Here is a 21,209-nt window from a genome sequence, read left to right on the forward strand (position 1 = left end):
TAAAGGCATCCTATATAGTATGTTAATGATCCACCGTTCGAAGGAAAGAATGTATATATGACAACTCGAAAGAAGGATCACATCGATAACAACTTAGTCATTGAAATGTGAGTTCAAGAATGACAAAATCGAAGAAACGAGCAAAGCATAACAAAATAGAGTCCTACAACATCACCAGCAATAATAACTTGCTAACACATGCTCAGATATACATGGCAGCAACACAAAGAAAGTAAAACGAAGAACAGGACGCATCGTTATTGCTCCGAAATCACGCACAAGCCATGGATCTGAAAGGATGGTGGTATGAAAATGGGCCCGGTTTCATTGAGATCCCTCTCACTTCCCCCCGAGCGTGGGGAACTGTCCAGGATCCTCGATCGATGGAGCATCAGTTGTGAAAGTTGAAACCCCACCCATGAAACCACCTCTGAATTGTCCACGACCACCTCGACCTCTTCCGCGGCCACGACCGCCCGAGTTATAGTATCTTTCTCCTTCAGCTGGCTTTAAAAACTCATTGATGCTCATGGGCTACCAAGGAAATTGTTCATCAGTCAAACAGACAAGAAAATGCTGCTAGTGTAAAGAAAAAAAAGAGTGGCTTCATACTTTTTTGTTTCTTTCATCCCGATCAGTATTTTCTTTCTTCTTTCCTGTGTCCTTGTCAGAACCCTTCGAGATTGGGGTTACACCAATCAGCTTTTCATTAAATAGATGCCACATGTTGATAAAATAAAAAGGTAAAGGGTCACGCCGCACTTACAAGCTTAACGAAGATGTCATCATTTTCTTTCTTCAATGAGAGTTGCTTCATGGACTGCAACTCCTTGTCCATTTCAACCTTTCTCTCCTCACTCTTCATTGCTGCTAAGGCTTTTCTTTTCTCCTCCCTCACTTTCTCATACTCCTCCAATGTCATCTCCTATTCAATTAAGTCAAAATATATCATTGTCAATGTAGTGGTTTGAGAAGCATCAACAGTGGCAAGACCTTATCTTAAAGCACCAGGGTGTCCAAAATCCAAACATCAGTTGTGCCAAAAAAGGCTGAACGAACAGCAGAAGAAAGGATGCGAGATCATCTTAAATGGAAATTACAAAATATCATCATTCCTTAAATGTTATAAGCTTCTACAAGATAAGGAAGACCAAAGAACAAAAAGGAGATGTAACCAACTTAATGGACCTAAAACAAATAGGCAGACTTATCCCATTAAGATGGACATGCCAGGCATAAATGTTAACAACACGAGTGGGGAACAGACGATGGCAAATCATGTTTCAGCAAAGTATATTCTGCTTCACAGGTCATAGAAGTATATTCTGCTTCAAGTGATGAAAAATTTGTTCTATTGTCATGATGTTGCTAATCATCTCTGATTTAGAAAATAAACATTCCTCAGAACTGCAATTTCTCAATGAAACCCATATCTAGAAAGGTTCACTTATGAGTAATTTCTCAATGAAACCTATATCTAGAAAGGTTCACTTATGAGTAATTTGGAAGCCTCAAGATGAGCATGAAGTGTTTGTAATGAAAACCTATGTTGAATAAGAGAAACACCTGCATGAACAGATGCATACCAGAATTATCCTTAACAAAAAAAAAAACCCCTCCATTTGAACCGTCAGAGTATGATGTAGAGACTTATCTTGTTGAACAATGCATAAAAAAACAGGTGTCTCGGTTTCTCAATTGGCCTACATAGTTGATTTCATATTTAACAAGATATATATGCTAGACTCCAACTAACTATCTTTTGCCTAGTTAATAATGTTTATCTCTCATTTCACCAAACAGATTTTATTTCAAAAAGAAATTATGAAATTCGACAAATGGATGTGGTGGCTTATCCTTTTGTCAATGCCTCTTATTACATTTTGTCATTTTTCTATGCATATCGATCTGCATCATGTAGCCACAAGAAAAGATTATTGCAAAAAATTATTTTAAAAAATAGATAGCAATTAAACTTGCAGACTATGGACTTGCTTTTAATTTACTCAGTTTTATAGAAACTATGCTTTCTTTAGATGCATCTCTGGGAAACAGAAGCATCGACAAACACAAGATGCAAGCCCTTACATGTCTTTTGTGCTTATCATGGTCATCCAGAAGAAATATGACTCACCTTATCCTCTTCCTTCTCTTCTGCATCATTTGCAGCACCCTCTTTGTTTTCCTTGTTCACATCAGATGATGGCACTTCTTCCGGTTCCACCTGCTTCTCAGTTGCAACAGTCTTGTCGCCCACATTAATAATTTCTTCGTTTTCTCTGCCAACACAAACAGAATGACAATTTAAAACTAAACATTATTGAAAACAATGATAAGCTACCCGCACATAGTTCCTTTACAAACACATCCTAATGATAAAGAATCGAGTCTTACTGCAGAATAGACTCATCAGTGGCCGATCCCCAGTTCCCACGGCCTGCTCCATTGCGTTTCATCTCGTATCCACGGCCTGTGCCACTCCGCCGTTCGTAGAACCTCCGTGGAGGACGTTCAGAGTCACCTCCAGCCTCCTCATTCCCATATCCACCACGGCCACCAAATCCACCACGACGGCCACCACTGAATGGCTGACGTGGAGGGCGTTCCCTCTCCTGAAGCCTACCATCTTCGCCTCCTCCGGTACCATCAGCACCCTCATACACTCGTGAAGCTCCACCGATGTTCCCATTTCCAAAATCACGATTTTGACTCATCGAACCTCCTCGTCCACCCCTACCACGACCAGGCCCACCTCGGCCAGCCCCGCCACGTACCCCGGTAGTGTTCCTCACCTCCCTTGACTCTCGCACTGCAAGAACAAATAAACTCGAATCAGATAAGAACAAGAGAAGGGGAAAACAATGAAGCCTTTCGATCACTTCGACTGGCAAGGAAAAAAGACCCAACTTTTGAGGCCAATCCCAACAAACAAAATCCAGATTTGGAAGGATAAAACTATCAAAAAAGCAATCTTTTACTTTCATCCCAATAACACTTAACGAGGAATTGAACCAGCGCGAAGCAACTGACCGGCTTGAGCAGGAGGAAGCGGCTTGGTCGGAAGTTTCGCCGGCGCCTGAGGTGCAGCGGTCGCAGCGGGCTTCTTGGAGGCGATCTTCTGCTGGTGGGCAGCGATGAGCTGCGACGGGTCCTCGCTGTCGTCATCTACGAGGAGATCGAAGGGATTGACGGTGGCCATCTCCGCAAAAGAATCCCCAAGAGCCGGGGTCGGAGGGGCTCGAGAGAAACCTCGAACTAGAACAACACCAACTCGACGATCTCCATGAGAACCCTAGAATCGGCGGCGAGACGCCTCGATCGAGACGATAAAGGTAGGGTTTTGAATGACGGCGGCGTAGAACGAGGCGACGAGCGATGCAGAAACCCTAGCCGCCACGGCCTCACGGGACTCCGACCAACCCCTTCGGGTTTAAATCGCTATTCGTTCGGTAACCAAATGACTAAACTACCCTCGTTAGATGCCTTTATTTAGGAAGTTTATGCGTTGTACGAGAGGATAAGTACGGGTGTTTGGGTAAAATAGTTCGCTTCCTCCGCTCGTCGCATTTTTCTGGTTCGGTCATGGTGCCAGAAGAAAAATCTAGACCGTTAAATTAAGATCGTGCGGATCAAATACGTTTAGTGGCGCGATCGTGTATCTGGCAACGATCGGTTTGGTGGTTCCCCGCTCACGTCGGGTCGCATCAATGATCGCAATTGTCTGATTGCATTTTGATCACATGTATGCCCTTAAAATATCTGTATTCTTGTATTATCCATTGACAGCGTGTGTGTGTGTGTATATATATTAGAGTGATATATTGAGGTGGGTCGAAGGAATCATGACACCGCTGTCAAATGGAATGTGACAAATCGTGTGCTAAAATGTAACACGACGTCAAAGTATACACCGCCTGAAAAACCAGCAATATGAAAATGGCGATTAATATGTTGTAGATGATGATGATGATGATGGATCAACTTCATGTGATTTTTGTCTTCGGCGTGAAGACCGAGGTTAATAGGTTGTGAAAGTACGGACTCAGCTTTATCGAGGTGTGACGATGCATCTTCATTTGGACTATATATATATATATATATGATTCTATTAAAATTATAATTTTATCTAAAAAATTTATATTAAAACTTCTATAATTCTGAAAGTGAAATAAATGATTTCATTTATCCTAATATCATTGATTGTAATTACAATCACAAAAAATATACACATGACATGAAGATCCATACAAAATTAATAGACGAAATGATAATTTTAATCTCTTTTTCTTATTTTATCTAAATTAAAATATCTTAAATATCTTAGTCGACTGTAAAATAAATTGTAAACTTGTAAACATGATAGCATAATTGGAATATCAAAGGATTTGGCCTTCTCTTTGTCCTAATCATGTTCTCCTATGTTCAACTCGATGATTTGTCATATACGTTGTCAATTTGTAGCACCAAGTCCTTCATCTCATGGAACATACGTGTATTACCTAAGAGTACGGTGGCAACCAAGATAAGAGCTAACGATAACAACCTCATTCATGTGTTTTTGTTCCCTCATCTCTCCTCGTTTCCCTTGTCATGTCAAAGCAATAGCCTTTGTGAGACGATACGGTTTAGTGTAACGATGGGTCCTGTAGTCGAGGTGTGATGGTGATTATGGACGTCGACGTGCTCGTCATCCATGATGGCCCTCTTTGAATTAGTGAATTTCAATAGTTGCCACCTCATTGGGCAAGAGACGATGGGACTACTGGTGGTTGCACTCGAGGGAATAGTACAAATAGTGATCATAAATATGATTAGTTACACCAAGGAGGGTGGCTAAGAGAAGGGATTGGAAGTGACGAGTGAGACATTAAGAAAACATTTGAAAACGTTGGCATTTGAGAACCATCATATCTCTCTCTCTCTCTCTCTCATTTATTTTGGTAGGGTGTTCCAAAAAATTTGGGAACCATCATATCTCTCTCTCTTTCATTTGGGAAAACATTTGAACACCCTACCAAGAGGATGAGTAGGGTGTTTGAAAAATAGAACCGAGTTGGCAGGTGGAGAGATCAAAAGAACACTCATTTAAGCCCACTTGTAAACTCTAATTATAAGTTTTTATTTAATTTTATAATCGATTAAGATATTTTAATTTGAATAAAATAAATAAAAATATATTTTTATTTATCATTTTCGTGTCGATCAAGTACGTAATGTCACGGCTTTTAGTTGTGTTGCACTCAACAACGATGTCAAGATAAATGAGATGATTTATTTCACTTTCTAAATGATTAAGATTTTAATATATTTTTTTAAGTAAAAAATTAAGATACTAATATAATCCAAATACAAATATATGTAATTAGCCCTCGATTTGTTCGGAGGGATCGTGATAAACATATATTTGTGTTCGACTAATGTCCTTCGTCAAACGTTGACTTCGTTGCTGAGATGTACATCCACGACGTCCGCATTCGGTGTGTGTTGTCGAATAAGATCACACGACTTCACCTTTAAGCTCTCAGCACAGGCCATGGTGAAAACTTGCTTTACGCATCTCATCTCATGATCATTGCATCCACATTCAAGTATGCATCTACAGCTAAATCCTATCCACCTAACTAAACCATCACCATCAACCATGGACAAAGCTTTATAAGACACTTGAAGTAGCAACAAGATCGATGCGGCTTATTCCTATATATCCCTGCGATTTAAATCGAAACAAGATCTACACCTATGGTTGAAGATAATATATACCTGTGATTTTGACAACTCTAAGTAAAGATAGATGATTTTTAAATCATAGTAATAGATGATTTTTCTTAGATAGCGTAAGATATTTTTGTTGTAGTAATTCTCCATTAATAATTGTCTATCAAATTACATTATTTCCAATATTTTTCCAAAAAAAAAATGAAGTATGTCGTATAAGATTTTTTCCTCCTCTTTTTGATGCTTTTGAGCATTAAGTTGCTTATTCTATTGAAAGGAAGCATAAACCATCACTTTGAGTCACCATAACTTGTCAATTTTCTTCAAATGCCGACAATACATGGAAGGAGTTATTAAGGAAGATGACAAGAAATAGTGTTGAGAGTTAGGCATAAAAATGGATGCCATAACTCAAAGCACAAAGTCAAACATATAAAATTCCTCAGCCACATCCTCCATCTTATCATCTTAGAAAGAAAGGTTCTTAAAGGGCAACCGACAAAAGAAATCTTGCATATGATAGCACCATGACGCGATTGGGTCTTGTACTAGTAAAAGAAACGACAAGAGCTCCCAACTGCATTTGGTTTGATTTGATTTGATCACTATAAGTCGTAATTCATAAGATGTTAAGATCTTTATCTGAGTTCTCTTAAATCTTTTCGATAGAGTTAAGCTATGTCTTCTCTAAATCATTTGTACCTATTCACATCTTTATTCCATATGAAAATTAATCTTTTTCTTAGCAGTACTTTATCTTCGTTTCGAAGTCAACTACCAGAGAATTATTTCTGTAGATATAATTATCCGTAGCTCAGACGTACTTGTCTTCTTCGCCAAGTTGAGTTTCTGTAAGGAAAATAGCCTCGCTAACATCCCACCATCACATCCTCCTCCACGTAATACACACTAAATGTAGCTACTATACCACTTCTATGTATCCTGCATATTTCCACCTACATCGCCATCGATAAATGCTCTCTATTTATACAGATTAGGATGAAGAATTTTTCTTAATAGTGTAATGAGATTTTCTCATGTAGTTGGGAAAATCTTAGCTGCTATCATACTCCCGTAAGATTGTGCTTTATCAAGAATACCGATCTTGGACCTATGTGATGAAAATAATTTACGTGCGAGAGACTTCGTGAGTGAGTTTGCTTGTTAATTAGTTGTATGCACGTGAGGAATATAGAATTGATGTCTGACAACTTGATCTCGCACAAGTGAAAGTCGATGATAATGTTTTTTATGTATGAGTAAAGCAATGGATTGATGCATAGATAAGTAGATATGACATTATCACAATATATTTTAGGAGTAGAGGTGGAGTTGATATCAAGTTCTTGGAGCAGATTCATGATCCAATTGAGTTTTACAGTAACGATGACAATGACATGATATTTAGCTTCAGTTATAGATCGTGCAATTGTCTTTTGCTTTTTAGAACTCTAACTGATTGGATTAATTTCAAGGAAAATAATATACCATGACGTAGATGTTATATCATCAAAGTTTCCTGTCTAATTAACATCAATATATTATGTTTGATACATACTCTCTATTTATACAAGTTAAGAGGGAGAATTTTCCTCATGCACTCGAAAAAATCTATAACTGTTATCAGGTATCACCTACATGTGTATGACATGCTTCCAACATAATTGCGTGCACGTAAATATGAGAGTAAATCAATGTCATTGTAGGGAATACGCTACTAGAACATCACCTCTCCTTCCAAATCCATGGGCTGAGGATGGTGAGGAGGTGTTCTCGCTGTGACTGCAGCGGCCTCAACTCGAGGTCTTGCACCAGCCCAAAAGTAATGGTGGGAGGTAACGGGTTGAGGCCCTTTGGGGTGCAACTTCATACGCCTTCCCCTATGATGAAGAGCTTTAGCACGGAATGCCTGTCCCGCGCTCGTCCTGCAGCTGTTCCTTCTTCGTCGGCTTCATCATCACCTTCACAGAAACCACTTCCCATGGTTCTCTCTCCGATATGATGCACTCCAGAACTCAAGAAAGGAAGACAGGTTAAGCCAATTCTCAACTCATATCATGAATTTATCATGACTGTGCCATGATTCTTAGGAGTTCCATGGACCGAGGAAGAGCACAGCTTGTTCTTGGCTGGACTCAAGACACTTGGGAAGGGGGATAGGCGAGGCATCTCCCGCAGCTTCTTCGTCACCACAAGGACCCCAACCCAAGTGGCCAGTCACTCTCGCCTACACAAGAAGAAGAGCCGCTCTCGTCTCTTTGACATGGTAAAACTATCCTACTTCATCAGTTTTATAATCATAAAAATTATAATATATTATTATTATAAAAAATTTTAATATCAAAAATTAAAATCAAGTATTGATAGATTAAATTTATGATATATATCTTTTGACATCATTCATGAAGCTTTTATTCGATCTATAAATATAATGTTATCGAATCCAAAAATTATAATAACATCGATCTACCAGGATAATTAAAAAAAAATAGTGATAAAAATTAAAATCAAATAATGATATATCAAATTTATGATATATACCTTTCGATTTTATTTATAAAACTTTTATCTAATATGCATGTGTAATATCATCGAATCCGAAAACTATAACGATATCGATTTACAAAGAGACGAGATAAAGAATTTATGATAAGTAATTAAGAGAGTTTCATTAAAAATATTTTTTAAAGAATTCATGATCAGAATCTAAAAATATTAGATAAAATTATATAATATAATATATCTAATATGTGTAGGACGAGGATAGGCCATGCAATTGATCTTTATTTTAAAAAGACCACAAGAAACGACCTTCGTGTCTCGGCCACTGTACCAGTCATATGCCTCGAGAGAAGCGCCTCATGATCATTCGTCATCATTGGATTTCTTTGTAACAAGAAAATTACAATGGAGGAAATTTGACTTGGTGTTCTCAGCACAAAATATGCATTGTTTTCTCGATTGGCTTCTCTTCTCGTCATCTCGAACACACACTTAGTAGCTCATTTATAGTATCCAAGCTAAGCATTAGGAGTCACGGTGATAAAATCAAACTCTGAGATTAACTTCTATATAAAAAAAATTCTCCTATTTTTATCAATAAAATAATAAATATATTCAATAAAACTATAGATGTTAACGAAGCGAGACAAGATGATGAGTATTTTCCTATATTCTTTCATCCCTACCCTTACTTCATTCTCTCATTTAAATAGAGTGGGAATGAAGATAGAAAATCTCCATACTTAAGTTCTCTATATTCTATTAATTTAATTTTTTAAAAATAAAATTATTATCAATACTAATTAATAATACTAAAGTTTTTTTAAATAATAATAATTATAAAATTTATATATCATAATAAAATTTAAATATAAATTTAGCTAATTATAAAAAAAAATATTTATTAATATTATGTCATCTAATTCAATCAAACTAATTAGTGCGTAATCAACTCAATCAAATCTTGATACAATCTAATTTTAATTAGGTGGACGATTGATTCATCCGAGCCTAACATCTTAACTCATGTATTAATGAAAAATACGAATACAATAATGAGACAAAGATTCCGGAGCCTAACATCTCAACTCATATATTAATGAAAGGTACGAATACAATAATGAGACAAAGATTATTCTATCTATCCTTATTTCTTCCTTATTTTCACTCCGAGCAAGTACCATATCCATCCATGGGTATAATTGATATCTCCAAAGAAAATTATGCTATTACATTTTATAAATAAAAACAGAACAAGACATGAAAAATTCCCGTTCAAAAATAAATTAAAAGCAGATATTTTCCACCCCGAAAAAAAGGGGGAGATTTTGCATGGGGGATATTTGACACCTCACCGGTAACCCGCTGACCGCCACGTCAGATCTGGGACTTCCTTCCACGCAGATCCTTACTCGCACTCCCATTCCACCCACCCGCTCACTTTTCACCCCGTCAGTAGTTCGTGGACCCCAGATTAACGCAATGGCCTTCTTGATAATAACAATCCCTCCACCGTCACGTAATCCAGAAGCCCCGTAGTTGTCTTTATCCGCTCCACCGTCTCCTCATTCACGAAAACACCGACCACCCTGCGCAGTGCAGTATTACTTCGCCACGTGACGCAGATGATAGATGCAGTAGTGGTGTGCAAAAGCAACACATGGAAGTGGGGGCTCTGTGGCAATCCCGGAGTTTTCAACGATCAGCAGGGTTACTTCGTCGGGGCATTGAACAGAATGAGGCTATAAAAGGCCTCCCTCTCTCTCTCTCTCTCACCCTCTCCCCACATCTGTCACCTCGCTGACGCTCTCTCTCTCTCTCTCTGCCGCTCCTTGGAGATCATGACGGTCATCGTCCCCGGTACGCTCCTCTCCCGTCGTCGTTTGTGTTTCGTGAGAGTCGGGCCCTTAGAGTTGGCTTCATGTTGACTTGCTATAGAGCCGGTTCTTGAGGAGAACCACAACTCGGTGGAAGAACAGCAAAAGGATGGCGGAGCTTTGGATCTCGACGGAGAATTTGTAGTGCCCGGAAGCAACGCTTTTGGTCACTCCTTCAGGTATATGTGACCTTCCATCTCCCCCTTACAACTCCATCAGTTCTTTGTTTCGTTCTTCCGATCATTTTGTCGCCGTGTTCATGGGATAGCTTTTATCTTCGATGACAAGTCGGTACAGATTATTTTTCTTGAGTGGTTTGCGGTAGATGTGAGTGCCTTTCCCTATACCAGCTGCTGTTTTGTTGGTGGTGCAGGGACTATGAGAAAGAGACCGCAAGAAGAGCAACAGTGGAGGAGTTCTACCGTGTCAACCACATCTACCAAACATACGATTTCGTGAGCTGTTGCTTTATATTGTCGATTTCTTTGGGGAATTTGTTAAAAGATTATCTTTCCCAGTACCAAAATAGACCGATAAATTCTCATTTAGTATATCTGTGTGATCCCAGTTCATCAAAGACGTAATCTTTGTTGAATTGTATATAGATAGGCCGCCTAATTTTCAATGACATGACATGCACGCGTTGGTCACATACGCTGCTTTGACAGCAAAACATCCACTGAATACGGTTAACGTACTTGCTACGCAGTCTGTGTGTCAGACTCTCACTGGATCGGTCGTATTCCTTTGATGTTGCACGCCATGACTCTTCTTTATCGAAACATTTGAGATTGATTGTTACGTTACTGTGGTTGATCGGTGCGCAAAGGCCAAGAGGAAGAAGGAAGAGTATGGGAAGCTGCAGAAGGGGGAGATGAGCATATGGGAATGCGTGGAGCTTCTCAATGAGTTCGTTGACGAGAGCGATCCAGACCTTGATGAGCCCCAGATCGAACACCTTCTTCAATCCGCCGAGGCCATCCGCCGAGACTACCCAGATCAAGACTGGCTTCACCTCACTGCTCTCATCCATGGTATCCATCGTTCTCCGGTCGTACAATGACTGTTTCAGAGCAGTAACAGCTGCAGCTGTTCCATAGAATAATTCCTTTGTTTTGTGGTAGATCTGGGCAAAGTACTACTGCACCCTACTTTTGGTGGAGAGCCCCAATGGTGTGTGGTTGGTAAGCGGCTCTTCGTCTCTCGCTCATATATGTTCACGGTAGCTGTCATCTGTCCTCATTTGTTGACGGTAGTCTGTGTCGGTGCATCTGACAGGGGATACGTTTCCCTTGGGCTGTGCATTCGACGAATCCATCGTTCACCATCGGGTAAGCATTCGACTCACTCCACACTGAATGCTATGCAACCACGCCTTCTTTTGCTAACTCGTTGACGTGCAGTATTTTAAGGAGAACCCAGATTACAACAACTCACTGTTCCGCACGAGATTGGGAGTGTACACAGAGAACTGCGGGCTCGACAAGGTCACCATGTCTTGGGGCCACGATGAGTACATGTACCTGGTTGGTCTCCATCTTATTATTTGTTTATGACACACCCTCTGCATGGAATCCTCTTGTTTTCTGCTACATATGAATGCAACAGGTGATGAAGGGGAATGAGACGAAGCTTCCCCCTGCAGCACTCTTCATCGTGCGCTTCCACTCCTTCTATGCCTTGCACCATTCTGTTGCCTACACCTACCTCATGAACGAGGATGACCGAGAGATGCTCAAGTGGCTTCTGGTCTTCAAGTACGTCCTCTCTACCTCATCCCGTTTTATGTATGTGGACTAAGAGACTGTTGACGTATGGAATGAGCAGCAAGTACGATCTCTACAGCAAGAGCAAGGTGAAGATAGATCTGGAGGAAGTGAAACCATACTATCTGTCTCTTATTGGGAAGGTAAGCGAACGACTCGTGAGACGGTGCATCGTTGATCATTAATGACTGACTCGTTGATATCTACGAATGCAGTACTTCCCGGAAAAGCTGAGATGGTGAATGGCGATGGCAGTAGTAAGACACCGTAAAGTTGCGTCGGGGATGAATAAAGTTACTTCTGGTGCTACCACCGTAGCCTCCGTTAGGGCTGTAGTCTTGTTTAAGGCATCCTAGTAATGGTCGGTCCATGTATCGCGTGCTGTATGTTATCTATTTAAATGAATAATTAAACCACAATTATCGAGCTACAAGAGAGGAGTTTTCATCGAGTTGCTAATGCTGGAAGTTAGGTGAATGATTCTATCCACAGTAGCGTGGCTTATAATATCTAGGAATCCTTTTTCTTGGTTGGCTACTTGTTAGCTATTGTCGATCCATCCAACGTACGATGTCCGTTTGTCTGGGAATGAATAAGATTGGACTTGTTTCCACTTCTCTCCTTGGGGTGATCGGGACGGACTACTGAGCTTAGTAGCCAATCTAATACAGGCTAACGAGCAGAATGGAACAAGCAGCATCTGTGACCCCACCCATGCAGCACAAAGATGGATTTGTTATGATCACGAGAAAATATAAGTCAAGAAAAGGCATGGGAAGAGCTCTTAGAAACTTCAATGGCGTTTCCAGAAAGTGACTAAATCATTTGTCGAGCCACAGAAAATGACATGACGACTTGGTCAGTTTCTTCTGTAATTGCCAGAAAGGGAGTCACCCACTGAAATTGTTCTTGGAGACGACTTAGTAGATTGCAGATGTCAAGATGTCGACGTCTGTAATTGAAAACTAGATTGCAGAGAATGTAATAAATGTATCAGTTAATAACAAGATCAGAATAAATATATACATATATGTAGATCACTCAAAAGCCAGACCAGTCCCTTCCATAATATCAACAGATGTCTACAGTGGTAAAGCACAATTCAAAATTATGTTTACATGGACCAAAGTAGAGGAACTTATTGGATGTAGAAGGGCTGATGATCAAAATTAAAATCTGAAATTGCAATACAGGTCTGATAAAAGTCGCCCGAGATTTCTCTTCATAAGAACCTATTTTGGTGGCTCTCTTGGTGTTTTTATTTCTTCAATGTATTCAGCGCTCAAAAAGCTTGGTTGATTGGTGGAAGATAGAAGCCTGGCCCACATTCTGTCAGTTATGATGACCTTGTTTCGCTTTTCTGTTACCCTCTGCAATTATAGAAACATTTGCAAATCAAGATGACTAGAGATCGACAAAAAGCTAGGAACATAAAGCTTCCATGAAAACCAAAACCGGTGGTTTAATTACTTGATAGGCTATCACTGATGACAATTATGTGCTGGAGGAAGTATAGTGATATTGAGAAGAGAAGAAAAGGGAAAGATGGTAACTGAAACCACAATAAGAAGTACAAAACTGGAAGAAGCAATGTTTTCAGAGGTAAGCGTTCATTTGTTAACTGTTAATCTACCTTAGTGTTATAACTGAATTGAAAAAGAGAAAAATACTTACATAAAATGGGATGTAAGTGTGCCGGCCATTAACTACCCCGATAGTGAAACCTGTGTATCCTGCCATGGCCCCGTGAACAGCATTTTGTGCCAAAAGTGTGCAGTAGACATTGTCGGAGGCATTACTTGGAATTGCACGGATCATGTATGTAGGATCTGCAATTCAAGCTGCAGGTTAGATCCAATTATTTACAAAAACTAAATGTGTAGATGCCCAAGTCTAGTGACATACCGATATATTTAAGATTAATTGTCATCCTTTGCCTGCTCGTAAAGTAATTCTACACGATGAAAGGAAAAAAGCATTTCAGTTTACGCAATTTTGGGTTCAAAGTAATAAGGATGCTTCATTCTTCACAAAAATTTAACCGGGATAATATATTTTGCAATGTAATGGAAGAATAGACATCTAAATGCTTATCGCTAAAGTAGTCGTGACACTTAGCGCACAAGAATATCTCACAGTTTTTGGTATATTTATCGTTACCATGAGATCTCTTTGGAAAGTACTTGAGCCTTGACTGCTTGCATTTGACATGGAAAGAAAATCAAAGCCTATATTGAAATAGTACAAGAAAAAAAAACCATCATGCGACAATGTTGTGGATCTCACCTTTATCTTCTGAGATAACCAAAGTCCTACATCAAGAAGCAGCTTGTTTCCAGAAGCATCCTCGTGTCCCATGGACCGAACACTATCAGCAATAAGTTCTTGGCCAGCACCCTCAGCAACAACAATAACCATGTGCCCGTTGTCTTTAAGCCGCTTTTCTATATATTCGAATAGTCCACCTCTGCCTTCCAAATAAAATGGTGACTCTGGAATTAAGCAGCAGTCCTGGACAAAATGGAACATCAGAAGACATGAGAAAGATGATAAATGAACATTAAGTGAGCATTCCAAGATGAAACTTATTATCAAATCTCCCAATCAAGGGTTCACAGTGCCACAAACTACGATAACCCAAAAGTTCAGACATACCACATCTCTGCTAGCAAGGGTAGCATACATTGCAATGAACCCTGCAGTAGGAGACCCCATTAGATCTTAGTTCTGATAAAGTATAAGAAGGCAGTAGTTGTTAAATCCATATTATCACAGAAAATTTGAAGAGCATGCTTGTTGAATAATGCTGACTCTTCATATACAGAAAAGAGATTCATACAGCCCCTCTCTGCTGCTTATAAGTCATTCAGACATGATACAAAAAACTTAAAACAAACAGCTGAATTAAAATTAGTTTTGTATGATAAGATAATCAAACTTTTTTGTTGAATATCTTCCAGTGTTTTTTTATCTGCTCCTCACAATAGATAAAAAGTTAAGCTGCGAAATTACAAGTAGATATAGCATTTACCTATTTTAGTTATGGAGTACAAACTATATAATCACTGTGCAACAAAGTTATTTTACCAAGAAATGAGCTTTACCACTGAAGCGACCCATTAGCTTCACAACACCTATACCATTCTCGACACTTTCAGATTCTACATGTGCAGCATTGATGGCACGCTGGGCCTCTTCAACAGCAGTGTCAAAACCAAAGGATTTGTCAATAACCTGTACAAAAGAGAATAACAATCAAGTAACAAAATGCTTATACAATGGAAAGAATGTGGTATCATACAATTGCATGAAGGTAGAAGACAGCAAAAGTACCGCAATGTCATTGTCTATTGTCTTAGGAATCCCAGCAACAGCAACTTCGAGGCCACGTCTTTGAATTTCCTAGACAACAAACAAAGGGAACATAGAAGGTTTATGCTTGCGTATCTTATTAGTTCAAGAAGAGACAATACATAGCTCAAAATGTAAGTGTATCAAGTTCTCTCAGTAGCAGTCCCACAAGCTAAGTCTATCACTTTTTACAATTCTAGAGGAAGCAGATTCTGGACACCAAACAAAATGATAAAGGTTTTTAAAGAATGCAACATATTCCCAATTCTCAAGTGCCATAGACTATGGCAGGTCAACACTAACGAGACAAATTACAAAACAATGGGTCATGAGAACTTAGCATACAAGTGAGGTTCTATAAGTGCAGAACTACTGCAATAATTTACAGTTCCTAACGGTCGTGATAATTTCTCCTTACTGGTCAAATTACCTCAAAAATCACAGAAGCTCCCTTTTGGGTCCCATCGCCTCCAATAATATAAACCTGGAGAAAGAGCACTTATCAGTGGATCAAATTCTAAAATATAGAAGATTGTAAATCCTTCAGCCATAAATTATATAATATAAAAAATAGAATAAAAGACCAAGATGCATCACCTGATTAATACCACGATCCTGAATGTTGTCAACTATCTTTATAGCATCATGACCACCTCGTGATGTGCCAAGTATTGTGCCACCCCGTTTGTGAATGTCATTGACGCTCTTTGGCGTCAAAGGTATAGTGTTCCGAGAATAGAATCCCCTATATCCGCCCTATGGATGGGAATGACCAAGTTAATGTAAGTACAAAACAATAATTGGTTGTACAAAGAAGCATCGACGGTGAACACAGAAGGAGGAACTTTGTTATATTCTGCAAAAGAAATCATTGCTAAAAATCTTTGTGAAAATTATAGTTTGTCAAAACACTTTGAAGTGGAATATATTCATTTAGGGGCCATTTGAGTGCATGTTGTAATTTAAAATCTAGCCCTTAAATCAGTACTTGTATTTGTTTCTACAACCCTTATACTAATTACAAAGCTCAGTGGTAGCACGACCAACGTAAGAAAGAGATATGCAGCACAACATATGCAGGTCTTAATGCACTTTAATTTGAATTTGGGAACTTAAATCCTAGGAAACATATAGATCATAGCAAAATACTATTGATGCTAATTGAAGCAGCGACTGATAAGCAGACACGAAAACAGACCAGCCACGGTTAAGTAAACAAGATAACCACTTGAGCAAAAAATGAACAGTAATCAATTTTCAGTAATGAGATATGGAGCTTGAAGAAGTGACCATCTATTGAGTGCCCAAGTCCCAATAGCAATAGAATTCATAGAAAAGAATATATTACTCTGTCATCACAGAAAAATCTACATGCATTTATGTTGATGTTTTCTTAAATATGCTGTCACATTGTCTTTCCTATCTAAAGAGCAAAATACATCTAGCATTAAAAAAAAACCAAAAAAAAAAAAGTTCACTCGACATCACATAGATAGTACGACACTGGTAACCATACATCTGGAATTGTCAGCCTAGACATCTTCTGTTTGCACTTGATAAAACAAATGTTTTCCTCTGGAAGAACTATTCAGTCTTTGCATCAACAAAATGCATGCATGTAAACATTGCAGGACACAGGGCACCCAAATTGACCCAAATAGGAGATTTGGATGATGCTGAAGTTGGTTTTTTACAACGTTAAATAACAACATGAAAGTAATCAAAGTTTCTAATGTTCCAGGAAACTATTACTTTGATCGCATTCTGAGGCAGCCTGAGTGCCTATTATCTCTTATAAGCCTGAACACACCTTGGAAGAGCATATACTAAGATAGTGAGAAAGTCCAGAGGATACTGTCACTAGCTCACTTTCTGCTTTATTTCCACGATAGTACAACAGAAAAAGGGATCATTTTCTATGGCAGTTTTTTTTTTAATTTGGTAACACCCTTTAAGTGGCTTGCGCACGAGAAGGGAAACAAAATAATCAAATAAGCCCCCTAATAAAAGGCTACCTAAATATACATTATAGATGGCAATCTAAACAGGATATTTCCTACCCTAAAACCTGCAATTTATAGACTCACTGAGAGCTATGGTCATATAGGAAATGTTCTACAAGTCTAACATTGATTATAAAAGAAATTACTAATGATGCCCATTCCTTTATCTGTCAACAAGAAACAAACATGGCATAAAATTGACAAAGAACTCATGCAACAACATGTCATCCATGTATAAAGAACTGAAGACATAAATGGATGTGTAATTGACCATGCCAACAGGCGTGCAATCGAAGATCATAAAACATAAGCAAAAGCAACAGTACTGGCTTGAATATAAGGGTTCCAAAGAAACTATTCTATGACATGTGAATCCAAGGTAGATAATAATCACCTGTATACCAACAATTTTCTTGACACCATACATGTAGGACAACCCACATACAATCTCCCTGATCACTGTATTAAGCCCAGGGCAAAGGCCTCCACATGTTACGATGCATGCATAAACATCTTCTGGTTCAAAGTATACCTTAAACAAGAGTCAAAATATTCCGTTAATTGAGGTTTTCCAAAGCACTCGACTGCTCAGCATCCACAGGCAAATATATCAAGTAGCATACCCTCTGACGAGGCCCAGCTCGTCGAAAATGGATTCCCCTTGGGCTGTTTTTCTGAACCACAATCTACACACAGAAGATACACAAGTTAGAATATCATATATCCTATACAAAAAACATACCCTTGATAAGAAAAAGTGAAACATCTAACTTTTAAATTCAAATAAAAATCAGCACTTTCTAGACTATGATGAACGCAAAAAATACTCACCTTTTGTGGAACAGTATCATCCTCATTAACAAAATACTTCCTGGAAAAGGGAAACATGCTTCACAAGTTATTGTATGATAAAACAAATGGTAGTTGTCATTCAAACCAAGAAATAGTAACCAACATACTTGACGACTGAATAGGCTGGATTATCTTGCAGTGGATTTGGGTATGTCTGTAACAAAGGTATCATTCAAGACAATTTCCAACAATTAAAATTCAAAGCAATGGACATGTCATTGTGCATACCTATTTCGAGCTAACAATCTTATCATAAAGAGTACAACAAAGGATGCACTGACTTCAAATTCATTATAGCATAAGGCTCCATTTTATGTTATTGACCATTGTACAATGTGAATTCAACTGATTTGCTTCTCTACAATTACTCTTTTAATAACTACTTATCTTTTTTTTTTTTACATAAGCTATTTAGCTGCAATTGTGCAAAGTGCACCAGGTTCTTGCTCCTCCTATTCTGTCTCTACCATTATGATGTTGATGTAAACTACGTTCCGTTGAAGCATCTGTGATTATAAACCCTCAAAGAACCGCAAGCATTCCAGTGGTTTCTTCTGTAAGCTCCTGTCGAATTAAGGTTCTATCACTTGTCATAGCAGGACTTACTAAACGAGCAGGACTCAAATCATGCAGACATGTTAAAAAAACCATTATCTGGTGCATGAAATAAGTCGATCTAGCTCTTCTCTTGATCTTATTTCCATAACGTAGAAAGCACCCACCAAATCAAGATCAAGGGCATGCCTTTGAACCATCGACAAAATCAAAAAGCAAGTTTATCCACAAGTTTCAACCTCTAACATCTCTGGTTGAACCGACAACAAGGTCACAAGATATCTCAACAAATTTGTGCAAGCATGGACTCACACCACAGACCAGTCCACAAATCCGGTCGTCTACTACCACCACAAAATCTAAACTAATCAGCAGGCGAACAGATGATCCAGACGGCCACATCGGAGGCAAACAACAGGAAACGGGTCGATCAGCCAAGACTCACCGGCACATCAGGAAGGTAGTCGGTGAAATGGGGCACGTCTTCAAGAACGTAGCCGAACTCCCCTTGGACGACCTTCCTGTCAGCTCGCGCAACGCTTCCCATATCCCTCACGGAACTCAGCCTCAGATCCGCGTAGCTGGCGTGCGACGGGAAGTTGTTGCCAGTGACCGCAACACTGAAATCGCTGAGCTGCCGCCAGGTGGGGGAATCGTAGTCCGATTCCACGACAACTTGCTGGGACTCAACAGCCTCGGTGCTCATCGAGTGGTAAGACTACTCGCAGAAAGGAGAGGAATGAGGCCATGGTATTCATTTATAGGCGGAGAGGAAGGAAAGAAGGGAGATAGGAAACGCAATTGACCGAGGGCTTCGATCAGCTGCAACGATATGTCAGGAACAAGAGGGAAGAAAGAAACGGGAACCGAATCCATAGCACGGGGTGTCCAGAATGTTCATGGGCTGTTTCGGTGTACCGCGGGCGCCCAAAACCGTGGTCGGGCACTACGCACTACGAGTGAGAGTCGGGGTAGGACTACGACGCAAGATACGAAGCAGACAATCTCGAACAATATTATTAATGCAATAATATTAAATCGTTATCTGATGATGATGATAATAATAATAATAATAATAAGAATGATTGTTTCTCCTGAAAGAATCTGCCATGATGTTAGGATGCTCTAATAAATTTAATTATCTGCTAAGAACTTGTTTATCTGATCTAATCATGTGTTGTACGTCTAATGGGTCGACACTTCACCACCAATCTCTTAGGATGATACATGTCTTATAGTCTAAGAAATATCGATTCTGTTTGCTTGCGCCGTCGTAGGAACGTCGTTTTGATCTCTCTTTTCTTGTACTTAATATTTTGGACGAGGTGCGAGCGAGGAGAATGGGAAGTAATTGCATCGGGAAGACGGTTTACAGTTGCACAGTAGGTTTAGTTCAACCCGGCGGCTTAGCACACAGACGCCGCACCGGTTCGATGGTTTTGTTCTGCAGATGGGCTGCCGGGTTGACGCTCTGGACCAGCACTGCTACCTGCGAAGAGAGTTGTAAAAGAGCATTTGGTTTCGTGCTGCGATTAAGGACAGAACGTTCTTGAAATATTAAATTAAATTTTAGGTTAAAGAATTATCGAAAAAAATTAGTATAGCTGAATAATCCTTTTCTCTCTTTGTCTATTATAAAATAAATTCTTTATTAAATTATTAATTTATTATCAAAATATTAATTCGTAGTTCACCTCAAATTTTCACTATCACTAATAATGACAATAGGGTTACAATAATTCTTCTTCACTCAACATTAATATATTTTTATCGTTAAAAATATATTTTATGAAAAAAAAAATTTAGGTCTCACAAAATGGGTATCATAGGAAAACACATTAGAGAGAATAAATTGTAAATCAGTACCGTTAAGACTGTAGAGCTTATTGCAAGAATTCTTTACATAAAATTTGAACCAAAACCAACGAAGTTTAATCGCTTAATCATCTAATCCAAACTCACGTATTAGCTAAACCCAACAAGAATGAGTATATGTTGAAGCCAAGTATAAATAGAAGTTATTATAATCAAATTAATATAGTTCTTGATACGAATAATGTTTTTGATCAATGACACATGAAACTCAATCGATTAGACTTACCGTGTTGAGTTAATTTGAACAAAAAATATTTATCAAATTATTTTTATTATACAATATTAGTCTCGAAGCCATTCAAGTATGGTTTAATAATTTTTTTTACTAATTTTCACATTAAATCTAGATAATCAGAATGACTAACTAAATTTAGCTCTTGCCGGCTTAGATAGGTTTTCTCTGCTCCGACTTGGGCAAGTGGACCCCTTACCCAACCTAACGAGACTAGCCCCTCTCATGATTGTCGATGGCATTTCATCCGTCGTATATTCTCTATTATTATATCTTTCAAGTCCAATCACCAATCTGAGGTGACTTGGCTGTGATTCGTTCTTATCGGAGACACACTTCTAAGCTTCCGATGAACCATTCTAAGTGGTGACTATACTCGACAACATCTTCTCACGCTTATTGAGTCGTGACTACATAAAGTGTCCGATGAGCCTAACACGATTGAAGCTTTCCCTATGCCTAACGCGTCTTGACCGAGCGA

At 38.9% G+C, this 21,209-nt stretch overlaps 3 protein-coding genes across 4 annotated transcripts; 1 reads left to right on the plus strand and 2 right to left on the minus strand.

The window, feature by feature from the left end:
- Nucleotides 1-71: 71 nt before the first annotated feature.
- On the minus strand, nucleotides 72-3,414 carry LOC103980921 (RGG repeats nuclear RNA binding protein A). Its single transcript, XM_009397455.3, has 6 exons — nucleotides 3,031-3,414; nucleotides 2,395-2,809; nucleotides 2,135-2,279; nucleotides 767-925; nucleotides 613-675; nucleotides 72-534 (listed from the first exon to the last, which is right to left on the minus strand). The coding sequence occupies exons 1-6, from the start codon at nucleotides 3,197-3,199 to the stop codon at nucleotides 340-342; spliced, it is 1,146 nt and encodes a 381-aa protein (XP_009395730.2). The 5' UTR covers nucleotides 3,200-3,414; the 3' UTR covers nucleotides 72-339.
- A 6,515-nt stretch (nucleotides 3,415-9,929) lies between these two features.
- Nucleotides 9,930-12,293, plus strand: LOC135609701 (inositol oxygenase 1-like). The gene is made up of 10 exons (XM_065103233.1): nucleotides 9,930-10,077; nucleotides 10,156-10,273; nucleotides 10,468-10,549; nucleotides 10,924-11,128; nucleotides 11,219-11,278; nucleotides 11,373-11,425; nucleotides 11,498-11,620; nucleotides 11,703-11,851; nucleotides 11,922-12,003; nucleotides 12,076-12,293. The coding sequence occupies exons 1-10, from the start codon at nucleotides 10,059-10,061 to the stop codon at nucleotides 12,100-12,102; spliced, it is 918 nt and encodes a 305-aa protein (XP_064959305.1). The 5' UTR covers nucleotides 9,930-10,058; the 3' UTR covers nucleotides 12,103-12,293.
- Nucleotides 12,294-12,893: 600 nt separating this feature from the next.
- LOC103980923 (ATP-dependent 6-phosphofructokinase 3) lies at nucleotides 12,894-19,545 on the minus strand. Of its 2 annotated transcripts, XM_009397457.3 has the most exons (14): nucleotides 19,067-19,545; nucleotides 18,174-18,220; nucleotides 18,046-18,085; nucleotides 17,838-17,900; nucleotides 17,609-17,746; nucleotides 15,809-15,967; nucleotides 15,642-15,695; nucleotides 15,194-15,262; nucleotides 14,965-15,094; nucleotides 14,516-14,556; nucleotides 14,147-14,371; nucleotides 13,766-13,814; nucleotides 13,535-13,689; nucleotides 12,894-13,230 (listed from the first exon to the last, which is right to left on the minus strand). In XM_009397457.3, the coding sequence occupies exons 1-14, from the start codon at nucleotides 19,325-19,327 to the stop codon at nucleotides 13,093-13,095; spliced, it is 1,569 nt and encodes a 522-aa protein (XP_009395732.2). In that variant the 5' UTR covers nucleotides 19,328-19,545; the 3' UTR covers nucleotides 12,894-13,092. The 2 variants fall into 2 exon arrangements, with proteins under 2 accessions (XP_009395732.2, XP_064959302.1); XM_065103230.1 differs by lacking the exon at nucleotides 18,174-18,220 and having other exon boundaries at nucleotides 19,067-19,199.
- Nucleotides 19,546-21,209: the final 1,664 nt, after the last annotated feature.

This window comes from Musa acuminata, chromosome BXJ2-4 (assembly GCF_036884655.1).
Source record: "Musa acuminata AAA Group cultivar baxijiao chromosome BXJ2-4, Cavendish_Baxijiao_AAA, whole genome shotgun sequence".
Classification (NCBI taxonomy): domain Eukaryota; kingdom Viridiplantae; phylum Streptophyta; class Magnoliopsida; order Zingiberales; family Musaceae; genus Musa; species Musa acuminata.

Coding starts and splice junctions, on each gene's coding strand:
- LOC103980921 (XM_009397455.3), bottom strand. CDS start 3,199: ATGGCCACCGTCAATCCCTTCGATCTCCTCGTAGATGACGACAGCGAG. Junction 2,810..3,030: donor GCTTCCTCCTGCTCAAGCCG/GTCAGTTGCTTC, acceptor TTGTTCTTGCAG/TGCGAGAGTCAAGGGAGGTG. Junction 676..766: donor ATGACATCTTCGTTAAGCTT/GTAAGTGCGGCG, acceptor CCAATCTCGAAG/GGTTCTGACAAGGACACAGG.
- LOC135609701 (XM_065103233.1), top strand. Junction 10,550..10,923: donor TCTACCAAACATACGATTTC/GTGAGCTGTTGC, acceptor CGGTGCGCAAAG/GCCAAGAGGAAGAAGGAAGA. Junction 11,852..11,921: donor AAGTGGCTTCTGGTCTTCAA/GTACGTCCTCTC, acceptor TGGAATGAGCAG/CAAGTACGATCTCTACAGCA.
- LOC103980923 (XM_009397457.3), bottom strand. CDS start 19,327: ATGAGCACCGAGGCTGTTGAGTCCCAGCAAGTTGTCGTGGAATCGGAC. Junction 15,696..15,808: donor AGGATCGTGGTATTAATCAG/GTGATGCATCTT, acceptor CTCTTTCTCCAG/GTTTATATTATTGGAGGCGA. Junction 13,231..13,534: donor ACACTTACATCCCATTTTAT/GTAAGTATTTTT, acceptor CTATAATTGCAG/AGGGTAACAGAAAAGCGAAA.